The following is a 15135-nucleotide window of genomic DNA, read 5'->3' on the forward strand; positions in this document are numbered from 1 at the left end:
GAGGCTAGGTCAGCAAAGCCTAGAGAAATTGTGACTGAGAGTCAAGCCAATACTAAAACCTGAAAAGGACTTAAAACAGGACAGAGAAGAGACTTTATGGTTGGCCTCTTTTGCAACAAAGGGAGGAATACTATCAAGCTGATACAAAATTTGGAATGATCTTAACAGAGTTACACAGATAAGACAAACTGAAATGGAGCCCTGTCCTTTCTGGCTCTCTAGAGAGTAAGACCTCAAGTATTGCTAAACTTACTATATACTCAATATTACATGATGTGTAAAAAGGAATTACCAAAACAAAAAAAAAAAAAGAATGAACATAGCAGGGCTAAGACTTTTATCCTTAACATAGGCCTGTTTACAAGATTGACCCATGAGTGGCATCCAGGAGTTACCAGGGTTTCCATTATCCCTAGAATTGATAAAAGTGGCTGATTGTGCCCAAACTGTACAATATCATTTATGCTGAACATTTGCTTTCCTTCTGGGAATATGGGGTTTTGGTACACGGTAGGAACAGGGTGTCTACAAGACCAGCTACCAGTAAAATCTCTAGGTACTGAGTCTCTAATGACCTTAACTAGTAGACAACATCTCATGTGTTGCTACAAAGAAAGGACTCTTGGATGTTTGTACCCAGTGTCTTCCAAACTTTGCCCTACGTGTCTTTTCCCTTTAGTGATTCTGCTTTGTAAACTTTTACTATAATATCATAATGACTATGTTCTGAGCCCTGTAAGTCTTCCCAAATCAGTATACCCCTAGGGTGGCTTTGGGGATTCCCCAATACAGTTGGCATCATGATCAGGGAAAGTTGCAAAGAAAAAGTGTTAAGGGGATTTTGCTGCCAATGGTGGCTTGGAATTTAAATTCTTTGGCTATTGAAAACAGGACAAGATTCCATAATTAATTGTTTTTGCCTATCAGAAGCTCTGGAAAAAGAAGGGCACCAGGAGCAAGAGAGACAATCTCTAAATAAAGATACACTTTTGGTGTTTTAAACAGCGGTTTTTTGGTTGTTAATAAGCTCTTGTAAAATCAGACATTTGATCGTTAGTGATGATGATGATTTTCTGGCCTGATGTGCATATGTTTGAGTGAATCATTTTGTACTCTAAGACTGACAAAGTAGGTTTGGTAACACCTTCATTGCCATTTGGACTAGTAATGGGGCTCTCTCCACGGCATCTCAGCTTTGCTATTAATTAAAAAAATAATTATTAAAGAAAAAAGCTAACTCACAGATCCTAATTGCCTGGACCTGACTCAGCTGAAACCTGACACTGTCTGCTATGGACTATTTCAGCCTCAGCATGGGTTATTCTAAAGAATGAAAAGCAGACTTAATCAGACTCTGAGACAGCTCCAGATTTAGGACACCTGTCTTTGAGGTGTCCTAAACTCCAAAAACATCATGTATGCAGACTGCACCATGTAGATCACATATCCACAGACAAGAGCTTGTTCTCTGACGAAACCATCTTAAATTCAGCTGCTGATCTACTCTGTATACAGAGACTAACTATATTCCTCACTTTCCCTGATGAAAGCTACAAGTTGGGGGAGGGCACATCTCAAGGAATGTGGCCACTGCATGCTTTTAACAAAATCTCAACTCCCTTTCTAGTTGTTGATTATTGTGTTTGACTTGCTAGATTCATTGTAGTTTGCAAAAATGGACTGATACTCTGACTCTACATCGCTCACCTGTCTCCTAGTATACACATTTTAGTAAGTCAGTTTGACTTTTAAAAGGATGTGTTCCCACAAAGAAATTGATTTTTTTTTTCTAGGCTGCTCACTGGATAAATGATCAGAACAAAAGGGACGGGAAGTTATGTAAATCCATTTTGAAATTTTTGAAAATTCAGATTTTGTCCTGATCAATTCCTAAACATTTGTATCTTTCTGATTAAGATATATAAAAGTGCTTTACTGCAAAAGTGCTTTTGTCCTTCTTGCACACTTTGGCCTCCAGCCAAAAGATCTGGATGGAAGTAGAACATGATTCAGAAAAAATATAAAGTTTTAATTACTGAATGAAAACACCTGATAAAAAACAAAACCTCAGGAACTTGGGAGGCACTAAGGAGGGAGAGGGAACTAATAATCTTTGTTTTTCAAAATTGTTCCAAAGGTTTCCCCCTCTTCCTGAAGGAAAATGCCTTATGCTGCATTTCCAAGCTGCTGAGAGCACTTTGAATTCAAACTGACTGCTGAAATGACATGATATTCTACGTGGAAAACCCCAAAATTGCTAGAACTCATACAGCAATTTGACAATGTGGCAGGATATAAAATCAATGTACAGAAATCAGTTACATTTCTACATATTAACAATGAGACAAAAGAAAGAGAAATTAAGGAGTCAATCCCATTTACAATTGCACCAAAAACTGTAAGATACCTAGGAATAAACCTAACTAAACAGGTAAAGGATTTATACTCTGAAAGCTATAGAACACTCATGAAAAACATTGAGGAAGACACAACGAATGGAAAAGCATTTCATACTCATGGATTGGAAGAAAAAATATTGTTAAGATGTCTATGTTACCTAGAGCAATCTATAAATTCAATGCAACCTCTATCAAAACACCATCAACTTTTTTTTACAGAACTGGAACAAATAATCCTAAATTATGTATGGAACCACAAAAGACTCTTAATACCAAAGGAATGTTGAAAAAGTAAACCAAATATGGTGGCATCACAATGCCGGGCCTCAAGTTGTATTACAAAGCTATGATCATCAAAACAGTGTGGTACTGGCACAAAAACAGACACATAGATCAATGGAACAGAGTAGAGAATCCAGAAGTGGACCCTCAACTTTATGGTCAACTAATATTCAATAAAGGAGGAAAGACTATCCACTGGAAGAAAGACAGTCTCTTCATAAATGGTCCTGGGAAAATTGGACATCCACATGCAGAAGAATGAAACTAGACCACTCCCTCTCACCATACACAAAGATAAACTCAAAATGGATGAAAGATCTAAATGTGAGACAAGATTCCATCAAAATCCTAGAGAAGAACACAGGCAACACGCTTTTTGAACTCGGCCACAGCAACTTCTTGCAAGATCCATCCACGAAGGCAAAAGAAACAAAAGCAAAATTGAACTATTGGGACTTAAGATAAGAAGCTTTTGCACAGCAAAGGATACAGTCAACAAAACTAAAAGACAACCTACAGAATGGGAGATGATATTTGCAAATGACATATCAGATAAAGGGCTAGTTTCCAAGATCTATAAAGAACTTATTAAACTCAACACCAAAGAAACAAACAATCCAATCATGAAATGGGCAAAAGACATGAACAGAAATCTCACAGAGGAAGACATAGACCTGGCCAACGCGCACATGAGAAAATGCTCCGCATCACTTGCCATCAGGGAAATACAAATCAAAACCACAATGAGATACCACCTCACACCAGTGAGAATGGGGAAAATTAACAAGACAGGAAACCACAAATGTTGGAGAGGATGCGGAGAAAAGGGAACCCTCTTACACTGTTGGTGGGAATGTGAACTGGTGCAGCCACTCTGGAAAACTGTGTGGAGGTTCCTCAAAGAGTTAAAAATAGACCTGTCCTACGACCCAGCAATTGCACTGCTGGGGATTTACTCCAAAGATACAGATGCAGTGAAACGCCGGGACACCTGCACCCCGATGTTTCTAGCAGCAATGTCCACAATAGCCAAACTGTGGAAGGAGCCTCGGTGTCCATCGACAGATGAATGGATAAGAAGATGTGGTTTATGTATACAATGGAATATTACTCAGCCATTAGAAATGACAAATACCCATCATTTGCTTCAATGTGGATGGAACTGGAGGGTATTATGCTGAGTGAAATAAGTCAATCGGAGAAAAACAAACATTATATGGTCCCATTCATTTGGGGAATATAAATAATAGTGAAAGGGAATATAAGGGAAGGGAGAAGAAGTGGGTGGAAATATCAGAAAGGGAGACAGAACAGAAAGACTCCTAACTCCGGGAAACGAACTAGGGGTGGTGGAAGGGGAGGAGGGCGGGGGTGGGGGTGAATGGGTGACAGGCACTGAGGGGGGTACTTGGAGGGATGAGCAATGGGTGTTATTCTGTATGTTGGCAAATTGAACACCAATAAAAAATAAATTATTAAAAAAAATTAAAAAATAAAATTAATTTCAAAGAGTATAATATTTTAAGTAAAGATAAAAACCAAGTTGTTTTATTATACTGAATTTAGAATTGCTGATTTTCCAATAAAAGTTAGAGAAATAATATTTTTAAATGCTTTACCTCTTGTCAGTTGGGCTTCCATTTGGGATGCTTGAGATCTGTGATAAAGAATGCTAAATTTAAATACACAAACATGAACATTAAATGTTCACATTAAATTATTTAGAAAAGTATCATTCAAAGTAGGTTTTTAAATATGACAACTTTGTAAGATTAAGGTGTCAAAAAAGCTAAGAAATTATCATACCTAGCACTAGAAGAAACATTGTAGAAGATGAACTACTACCAAAATTATATTTCTAAATGACTGCAAAGGTTTTACATTTATAGTAAATAAAAATTATTTTAAACATATCTATTATATAATTATCTTTTTAATATTCTTTTTGATGCACCTATAATTCAAATGCCAATAGTATATTAACATGATGGTACTAATACATAGTGTACTAATATGACAGTGTTTTTTAATTTAAAAAATTTGCAAAAGTATATTGAGAATGCATGCTCAAAATTTCCTTATTAGGGTGTATGATCAAAACTGGTGACATCAAGAGTGTGATTTTATTAATAGCTTACCCCTTGGGAAGATAACATATTTTCCCGTAGCATATTGTTGATTCTAGATTTTTATCCCAGACCTGAATTTTACCTAGCTCAACTTCTTTCATACAGAGATTAGCTAGCCTTATCCTTACCCATCTGTGTTAAAGACTTCTAATGTTCATCAAACTAATTTTCTTTTCTTAAGGCACATTACTGGTCTACATTTCTCAATCCTTCCTGTAGTTAAATGTGGTAAATTAATTATGAGATAAAATGATGTGTGCCATAAGCCTGGTCAATGAAAACTGACTCATTGCCTCATGTTTGGTCTCCCATCTTCTTTTCTGGTAGCTAGATGTCTATTCCCAATGTGGCCAGGAAGCCAATGTAAGATGGCAAAACTTCCATATGCCAGGATACCTGAATGACCCTGGAAAGCAGGACTCCCTAACACAAACACAGACTCTGAACTTCCTGGAAGTACTTACATGAGGAAATAAGTTTCTATGGTATGTGAGCCATTACCATCATGGGCCTATATGTGACAAGAGTTAGTCTATATATTAAGTAATATACCACCATAGGTTTTCAGATGGACTATGAAGATAACTAGAACTAAATGATGATAAAACCTAACATTCACATAGTGCTTCATGATATACAAAAGCATTTGATAAACATTATCTCATTTTATTCTAACATATTTATAAAGTATCATCCTCCATTTACTAGGGGTTTTATGGAAAAATATGTTCAGTTCCTGGCACATAGAAATGATAATAGGTCTTACTCTAACTTATAATTTAAAAAAGACTACTATTGGGGCACCAGGGTGACTCAGTGGTTGAGCATCTGTCTTTGGTTCAGGTCATGATCCCAAAGTTCCAGGATCAAGTTCCGCATTGGGCTCCCTGCATGGAGCCTGCTTTTCCCCCTGCCTGTGTCTCTGCTTCCATCTCTGTGTCTCTCATGAATAAGCAAATAAAATCTTTAAAAAAAAAAAAAAAAAGAGAGAGACTACTATCCCAATAAGTAACTTTAAAAACAGGTACAAAACCAAAGAGCGACTACTTTTTTAAGGATGTTATTAAGATGTATATCTGACAGACATGTGTAATGTAATCTAATGTCCAGTAGTAGGAGTTCTAAATATTTTTCTTTCACTCCTTTCCAAGTTTCTATCACCAGTAGCACAGGATGATAAACTGGCTTCCCTATGAAGCCAGGCCTAAGAGCACTGGGAGCATGCTACCTCACTTGAGAACACCCTCTTTTGATATTAGCAATATCACATCTCCATAGCCAAACAAGGCATTGTAATATCTAAGACATCTAGCTATATCAGCAAAAGAAAAGAAATATATTTAGAGTTATAATATATAGGTAAGATCTTATGAATTATAGGATCAATACCAAGCAAGTCTCTTCTTTCTGACAATTGAAGACCAAACTTCTTAATTTAGCATTCAGTTCAAGATTTTTCACAATCTCATATCAATCTATTTGTAGGCAGCCTCAAAAATAGTTCCCAGTGATCCGTGTTTCCTGGTATTCATGCCTGTTGTATTCCCCTCCCTTGTATTTGGGCTGGCCCTTGTGACTACCTGTAGTTCAAATGAACAAGATATGGCAAAAGTGATAGAGTATCACTTCTGAGATTAGATTCTACCATCCTCCGTCCATGTTGGTTTCCCTCTCTTTCTCCTTGTTTCTACCCTTGCTTCTATGTTGTAAGTAGCCTTATTGAGATACCTCCCTGCCAGGAACTGATGTCTCCAAACAACATCCAGCAAATATCTGAGACCTAACAATAGTTACATGAGTGTATATTGAGTCCAGAAGTATATCTGCCAACAGTTAGGTCTTGAGACAAATGCAGCCAAGGCCAACATTGATAAAGATTCTTTGAAAATCTGGTTTTACCAGATTTTTTTTTACTGCCCAGTTCTTGTTTTTCTTTGACCATGTTGCTGTGGCTCAGATAGGATCAGGTTCATCACTGGACTCCAAAACACTCAATCAGAACCTCAATTTTTACACATTTTTGAAGTCTTTGTCTTCACTCCTGACTGATTGATTCAGGGTCCATTCATGAGTCCAACTCTTAAACCATTGTTCCATGCAAATATCATATCCACTGAGGCTAGAAGGGACAGATTTTGATTTTTAAAATTCTGAGTATATCTAGAATCTGGTTAGAGTCTCAGATAAATGGAGGCTGGATTAGAGTTCCAGACTTCTCTCTTTGTAAGAGACTTATCTGTAAGGACCAAAAGCTATGTTTGAGTCCTAAGCTTTTGGTTCAAGTATAAAAGTATCATTAATTAAGAACATGGGAACTTCTCAATCAACTGAAAACCTTTGAAACCTTTATCTTCCCCTCACTACTGCTTCTCTTTCCTCTTTTTCACTACAGCTCTCTTGAATCCTTTGGTGTGCTCCTCTTCTTCTTCTTTTAATAATAAATTTATTTTTTATTGGTGTTCAATTTGCCAACATACAGAATAACACCCAGTGCTCATCCCATCAAGTGCCCCCCTCAGTGCCCATCACCCATTCACCCCCACCCCCCACCCTCCTCCAGTGGAACAATCCACAAAAACAAGGACTGAATAGATATCATGATGACACTAAACTCATATCTTTCAATAGTAACTCTGAACGTGAACGGGCTTAATGACCCCATCAAAAGGCGCAGGGTTTCAGACTGGATAAAAAAGCAGGATCCATCTATTTGCTGCTCATTTTACAAGAGACTCATTTTAGACAGAAGGACACCTACAGCCTGAAAAAATATGCCCCTCTTCAACAACCAACCTCCCTCATCCTTCTGCCTACCTTTCCAGACTACCCCTTTCCCACTTCAACCCCTCAGTTCCCTGTAATCACTTGAACTCTAGGCTCCCACAGCCCCAATGAAGAGATGGGTCAAGAGACTCAGACCCCCAAAAGCAACTACTTCAGACCAAAAAGAGAGAAAGAGGCTATTTGAAAACAAAATTGGTACTTTGTCCACTTGAATGAGCCAGATAGCTACTAAGTATCTCCTTAGTCACTCAACTAAAATTTAGTTCACACCTCCATAAGATTACGTATCAGGGCAGAAAAAGTCTCTAAAGTCTTCTCCACAAATATTGGCAAACATGTAACCTTAGCTTGTCGCATTTGCCAGAAACACAATTCGAATAAAAACATAAAATGGAAAAAAGATGAGAGATAACTCTTTCATATGAACCAGTTGAGTTTGTATTACAATGTTTTACTGACTCAAAGCTTAAACTTTAATGAAAGCTATAAGATTTCTTTTTACATCTATTTGTATGCTCATTTATATGTGTGTGTATTATATACGTGTGTTAATTTTTCCCCAAATGGTATCACCAAATTACTAAAAAAAAAAAAAAAAAAAAAAAAAAAAAAATCTCTTAAAGGAGTTCTATTCAAATTTGCTTAGAGATAAACGAGTGCTGACATAAATTAAGTACTTCTAAGACAACTTCCAAAAACTAACACAAATGTTTCAGTGGTTTTAATTTTTTTGGATTCATATGATTTGAAATAATATTTGGTAAATAAAGCTCATTATTAATTTGTTGTTAAATAAAAGCAGGCATAAATTCAGAGTTGTCAGCTTTGACACATGCAGATGTACAATTTTTTCTGCCTACGCTCACTAGTCAAACAAGCTTATGCTATAGCTGTTTACAATTATAAAACTATAAATCCAACCAAAAACCAAAATGTGCTATAAAAATGAATTGCTTCAAAGTCACAGGATATAAAAATCAATGCATAGAAGTCTGTTGCATTTCTATACACTAACAATGAAACAGAAGAAAGAGAAATTAAAGAGTCAATCCCATTTACAATTGCACCAAAGCCCATAAGATACCTAGGAATAAACCTAACCAAAGAAGTAAAGGATCTATACTCTAAAAACTACAGAACATTTAGGAAAGAAATTAAGAAAGACACAATGAAATGGAAAAACAATCCATGCTCAGGTACTGGAAGAATAAATGTTAAAATGTCCATGATGCCCAAAGCAATCTGTACATTCAATGCAATCCTTATCAAAATACCATGAGCATTTTTCACAGAGCTGGAACAAATAATCCTAAAATTTGTATGGAACCAGAACAGACCTCAAATAGCCAAAGGAATATTGGAAAAAAAAAAAAAAAAAAAAAAACAAGGCTGGAGGCATCACAATTGCAGACTTCAAGCCAAACTATAAAGTTGCAATCATAAAAATGGCATGGTACTGGCATAAAAACAGACATATAGATCAATAGAAAAGATCAGAAAATGCAGAAATGGACCCTCAATTCTATGGTCACAAATCTTCAACAAAGCAGGAAAAAATATCATCCAATGGAAAAAGAGATAGTTTCTTCTTCAATAAATGGTGCTGAAAAAAATTGGACAGCCACATACAGAAGAATGAAACTGGATTCTTTCTTATGCCATAAACAAAAATAAATTCAAAATGGATGGGACTACTGGGTGGCTCAGCGGTTCAGCATCTGCCTTTGGCTCAGAGCGTGATCCTGGGGCCCTGGGATCAAGTCCCACATACGGATGCCTGCATGGAGACTGCTTCTCCCTCTGCCTGTGTCTCTGCCTCTCTGTGTGTCTCTCATGAATAAATAAAATCTTTTTAAAAAATTCAAAATGGATGGAAGACCTAAATATGAGACAGAAATCCATCAAAATCCTAGAGAAGATCACAGGCAGCCACCTTTTTGATCCCAGCCACAGCAACTTCTTGATAGACACATCTCTAGAGATAAGGGAAACAAAAGCAAAATTTAACTGTTCAGGCTTCAGAGGGAAGTTTAATTATGTTTATGTAGTATGCTAAATCATGTGGAAAGTATTGTCAAGTAAGTGAGAATAAACCTTTCTAGGCTAAATGTGTATGGAATATATGTTACTAATATCAGTATTCCAGAAATTGCTTGAAGTTCATAAAAATTTGTCAGTACCTTCATTATCTGCTTATTATGTTAAAATATTTTATGTCACAGAAATAACCAAATTTCCTTGTCAATTCCATTATAATGAATTCTCATTAGATTTTTACCTTGACCATTTTGTCACTTATCATTCACAGGCAGTTACTGTTTTACTTTTATTCTTTTCCAAAAGTGTTTATAATCAGCTACAGGTAAGAATGCACCATGATGGTACCACTTGAATAACTTTGAGACCATGCCACTGGACTAATAAGAATTTCCAGAACTAATAAAAAAGCTAATGGATTCATAAATTGCTAACACAAGATCAAGTAGAACAAGAATTGATTAGGGCTAAATCAACTAATGAGAATGATTTTTTTTACGATGATCCTCTGAAACATAGCTACTTCCTTAATACTTTTTTCCAGATTTAAGGAAATATTCTTTTCTATTCTCTTAAGCTATCCATAAATTGCAACAATTTGGTGAAGTATACTTTGTGAACAAAGACAAAGCAATTACTTTTTTTCTATCTGATTCCTCTGAATTTGGAAACTCTTAATGAGTATTATCTCTATGGCAATATAGTTATTTGCATAAATAATCTGTTTTCTTTGAAACAGAACACAATTGGAAACATTGGTTATGTTACCAAAACTTTGACTGGAAGGTTACATTTGAGAATGATATAAAAAAATCAGTCATGACCAGACAACTTTAAAGAACTAAGGTTGATTTTATGGAGCCAGTAAAGCTCTCCTTCAAAAACTTGCCTGGTATCTTGCTTATATGGTTTCTGACCATACAGGTGAATAAGGAAAGTCACTTTCAGGCACTTCCTGAACCTCAGGATATCTTGGAGACCTCTAGAAAAGAAGAACTCATCCAAGTCTATAAACATTGCCTGTGAAGCCTAATTGAGAATCCTTGTCTTGGCTTCCTAGCCTTGAGAGGTATTTTATTTTATTTCTTTTATTATTTTATTTTATTTATTATTATTATTTTTTTTAAAGATTGTATTTATTTATTCATGAGAGGCACAAAGAAAGAGGCAGAGATGTAGGCAGAGTGAGAAGCAGACTCCCCGCAGGGAGCCCAATGTGAGACTCAATCCCAGGACCTTAGGATCTCCACCTGAGCCAAAGGCTGATGCTCAACCACTGAGCCACCCAGGCATCCCCCTTAAGAGGTTTTTAAAAGTCCAACCTGAAATTCCTTATGAAAAATTCCAGCAAAGCAAATGCAAAGACCTATGTGGTCAATCACTATTCTTGCTGCATTTACATAAATAATTAGGCCAATTTTAATGAGACTAGATTTATTTTGCAAATGAATCAGTCTTACTTTATCTTTGATAGAACTAGGAATTATCACAGATAAATTATTTTTTAAATAAAAAACATACCCTTGTGGGTATTTAATTCTAGTCCTATTCATTGTCTTTAAGTTTTTATTATCTACCTTTAAACTGAACTAAGTCCTGAATTCTAGTTTCCTCCAATATCTGGCTACAACTTTCCAAATTAATGTTTCCAATTTTTCTGCCTTTAGACTTGAAATCATTGAGAATAAGAACTGCCCACTTCCTGAAGGTCTCCAAGCTGAAGCTGGATGATTTGATATAAACTACAAGAAAATCACCATGACAGACTCATGCCAGATTGTGAATGGGCAGCTGTCATGCCTGCTGGTGTATGGACCTCTTATAAAGTTCACTGGAATACCCAATGCCATCACCACAGATATTCAAATCACACCAAGAAATCCATTGCAGTATTGGATTGCCATCCTCACTCCATCATCTAAAGCCCAATGTCTAGAAACCTTGACTGGCTTCCCTCTAGATTCAGAAACTAAGTTCTTAACTATTAATCTTTGTTTTTGCTTTCATAAAAACTTTTGTCAGTAAATGCCTTACCGCTAGCACTATCAAGCAAATAGTCTTTACTACCAAGTCCTAACAGATGATTCAGTTAGTCCTTAATGAACCAAACAAGAAAGATGACCAAACAAGAAATGGACTTATTGTTACAAAGAAAGAACATCACGCCTTTCCTTGAACACAAGAGAGAACTAATAAAGATTTTCTTGATCAAACGTTAGTTAGGTTCCTGAACCTTCTCCTAGGCCTATCTGTGCACTTCCTTTTAAAATACAATTTTAGTAAGAACCTTGATTGGCCAATTTAGCAACAGTCCCCCATTCTCCATAATTGATCTCCCTCAATACTTAATCACATTCCTCATCCTCCACTATCCCTTAGGTGATACCTGATTGCCCTGGCCTATCCTCAGCAAAGATCTTGTTAGGTTAGTTCAGCCAGAATCTCCCTTACATTCCCAAATGTTTCCTCTTAGAATTTTCCACTGTCCACCAGCCTACTCTTTGGCTATAAATTTCTACTTCCCCATGGTGTATTAGGAGTTAAACACAGTTGTATACTGAGGTCTCTTTTCTCCTATTGCAGTGACTTCGAATAAAATCTGTTTTTACCTCTTACTGCCCAGCTCTTTTTTTTTTTTTTTAAATAACACTTTGATTGCATCTTTGTAAAAGACCATGAACCCGAGGACTTAGCTAAGCCTTCTTTCTGGACTCCTGACTCACAGATATTATGAAATAATGCATGTTTGTTTTCTAAGCCACTAAGTTGTGGAGTAACTAATTATGCACCAAAAGATAACAGAGATTTTTTTGTTACTAATTCATTTTTTAACCCGGTGAATTTTAGGAAACAAGGGAGGGAGAAATAGTGTTGAAAACAAAGAGAACATATTATACAAAACCATGAAGGTAACAGAACACATGGTGTCTTCCATTAACTTAAGGAAATTCAGTGTAGCTGAAACATAAATGTGTGTGTGTATGTGCGCACACGCATGAGCACACATGTGTGCTTATGTAGTCATCTGCAATGAATGGGCTGGGGAATGCTAATTAAAAATGAGGCTGGCATCTCAGGAAAGGATCAAATCTGACAGAACCTTAGCCCACAACTGGTAATTTGTACTTCAACCAAAGAATAATGTGAACCATTAAAGATTTTAGGCAAGAAGGCTCACATAAATAGATTTCAATCTGAAAGATGACTAGACATCAACATATAAACTGGACTAAAGACTAAACTCTGGAGAAAGGGAAAGCATTTAGAATCCTGGTGGCTTCCTGGGAATTGTTAATGAAACTGGGAAAAAGGGACAAAATTTTAGGGCTAATAATTGGACCGAGTAAAAAAAAACACCAGAGGAAACAAAAAATGATTCCCATGAGGGGAGAAAAAAAAAAACGAACAGACAAAAAAAACTATTCCCAAGATTCTAGTTTCAGCAATTAGATGTATGAGGATGGCAGAAAATTGTGACTACTAGGAGAAGCAGCAGTCTAAGAAGAAAGTAATTAGTTTATTTTAGGACATGATGAATTTTAGATGCTGTGGACCAATCTAGTAGGTAAATTCAGCTGGGCTGATAGATAATAGGTCAGGAAATTAGGTGATATCTACACTACACAGATAAGATTTATTTTTCACTTGAAACCATAAAAATATATAATACATGCTCAGAAAGAATATGGGGAATAAAAAGAGAATCCAGGACCCAGAGAAATACCAAGAGTTAAAGAACAGACACCAAAGAGGAGACCAAAACATAGTACCAGAAAAACATAGAGAAAACCAAATAATTATTCTATCTCTAAAACAAAATGCAGAGAAGCTGCTAGGAAGATGGTAGAGTAGGAGGACCTTGGGCTCATTTTCCTTGATGTGACCACCTGTAGAAGACTCACATCAGCATAAATAACCCAGGAAGCCACACAAAGACTGGCAGAACAGACTCTCTGTAGCCAGGCATAGACAAGAGGCCACAGTGAAATGGATCCACCCCCCTCCAACATGCTCTTGGCAAAACCAACAAAGCAGTGCTACAAGCCTGGCAGTGGGCAAGCATCCCAGAAAAGGGTCAATACCACTCCAAGTGAGTCTTGCTCCAGGAAGAAAGGAAGATAACCACACCATTCTGACTGCAAACCCAGCAGTGGGCTGGAGGTAGGCAGCTGGTCTGACTGCAGGCCCCACCCATCAATAAAACCACTCAGAGGACAACACAGAGAAAATACCCTGCAATTTTGTGCTACTTCATCTTTGGCAAACACCTGGTCTGACTCAACTCAAGCACAAGGCAGCCCTGGACTGGCCCATTAACACCACAGGCACCCACAACAGGCAGAGAACCATGGCAGACTGGACTGAAGGTAAATACAGCTTGGCCACAATAGTAGGACATCCCTATAGCAACACACATAGGAGACATCCCTGAAGCATCATTTTCTGGACAAAAGGAAACTGTGCACTGTGGGGCACAAGAGTCTTCTTCATAAAGCCACTACTTTCAAGTGTGGGAGACAAAGCTGACTTTCCTAACACATATAAACAGACACAGCAATAGACAAAATGAGGAAACAGAGGAATATGTCCCAAAAGAAATAATGGAACAAAATCATAGCAAAGACCTAAACAAAATGAAAATAAGTAATATGCCTGATGGTGATTTTAAAGTAACACTCATAAAGATACTTGCTTGATTTGAGAAAGGAGTGCAGGACTTCCACGAGACTTTCCACAAAGAGATGAGATCTAAAAAAGAAACAATTGGAAACAATAAACTCACCAAGTGAAATAAAAAATAGATTATCTGGAATAAGTAGTAAACAAAAAGAAGTATAACGGTTCAGCAACCTGGAGGACAGAGTAATGAAAAGTAATCAAGCTAAGTAGATATGAGGGAAGAAAAACACACAAAATGAGAATAGACCCAGGGAACTCAGTGACACGTCAAGCATAATAACAGTTACATGGTAGGGATCCCAGAAGGAAAAGAGAGACAAAAGGGGGCAGATTCGTTTGAAGAAATAATAGCTGAAAACTTCCTGAATTTGGGGAAATAAACAATATCCAAATCCAGGAGGCACACAGAGCCCCCAGCAAAACCAACTCAAAGACGTCTTCACCAAGACTTACATAAAGTAAGTAAGATGGCCAAAAGTAGTGATAAAAAGAGAAATTTAAAATTGAAAATTTTTAAAGCAGCAAGAGAAAGTTACATATAAGGGAAACCCCATAAGACTATCAGTGGATTTTTTAGCAGAAACTTTACAGGCCAGAAGAAAGGGGCATGATATATTCAAAGTGTTAAAAGGAAAAATCTGCAGCAAAGAAGACTATCCAGCAAGGCTCTCATTCAGAATAGAAAGATAGATAGCATTTCCAAGAAAAAAAAAAAAGTTAAAGGAATTCATGACCAGAAGCAAAACCAGCCATGTCCCCATCACACACAATGCCATGATGCCATCAGCCTGTGGGTCCTGAATCCTCAGTCCAGCTTCCCTCTG

The 15135-nt window shown here is 36.9% G+C and overlaps 1 protein-coding gene across 1 annotated transcript in view; it reads right to left on the bottom strand.

Annotated features, from left to right (window-relative positions):
* The window catches only part of CCDC7 (coiled-coil domain containing 7), a 364544-nt gene that overhangs the window by 250893 nt on the left and 98516 nt on the right, over window positions 1–15135 (bottom strand). The window contains exon 13 of the mRNA XM_049096618.1: window positions 4301–4338. Within this exon, the coding sequence (XP_048952575.1) occupies window positions 4301–4338 (38 nt within the window). The remainder of the gene's footprint in view (window positions 1–4300; window positions 4339–15135) is intronic.

Source organism: Canis lupus, chromosome 2, assembly GCF_003254725.2.
Source record: "Canis lupus dingo isolate Sandy chromosome 2, ASM325472v2, whole genome shotgun sequence".
NCBI classification, from domain to species: domain Eukaryota; kingdom Metazoa; phylum Chordata; class Mammalia; order Carnivora; family Canidae; genus Canis; species Canis lupus.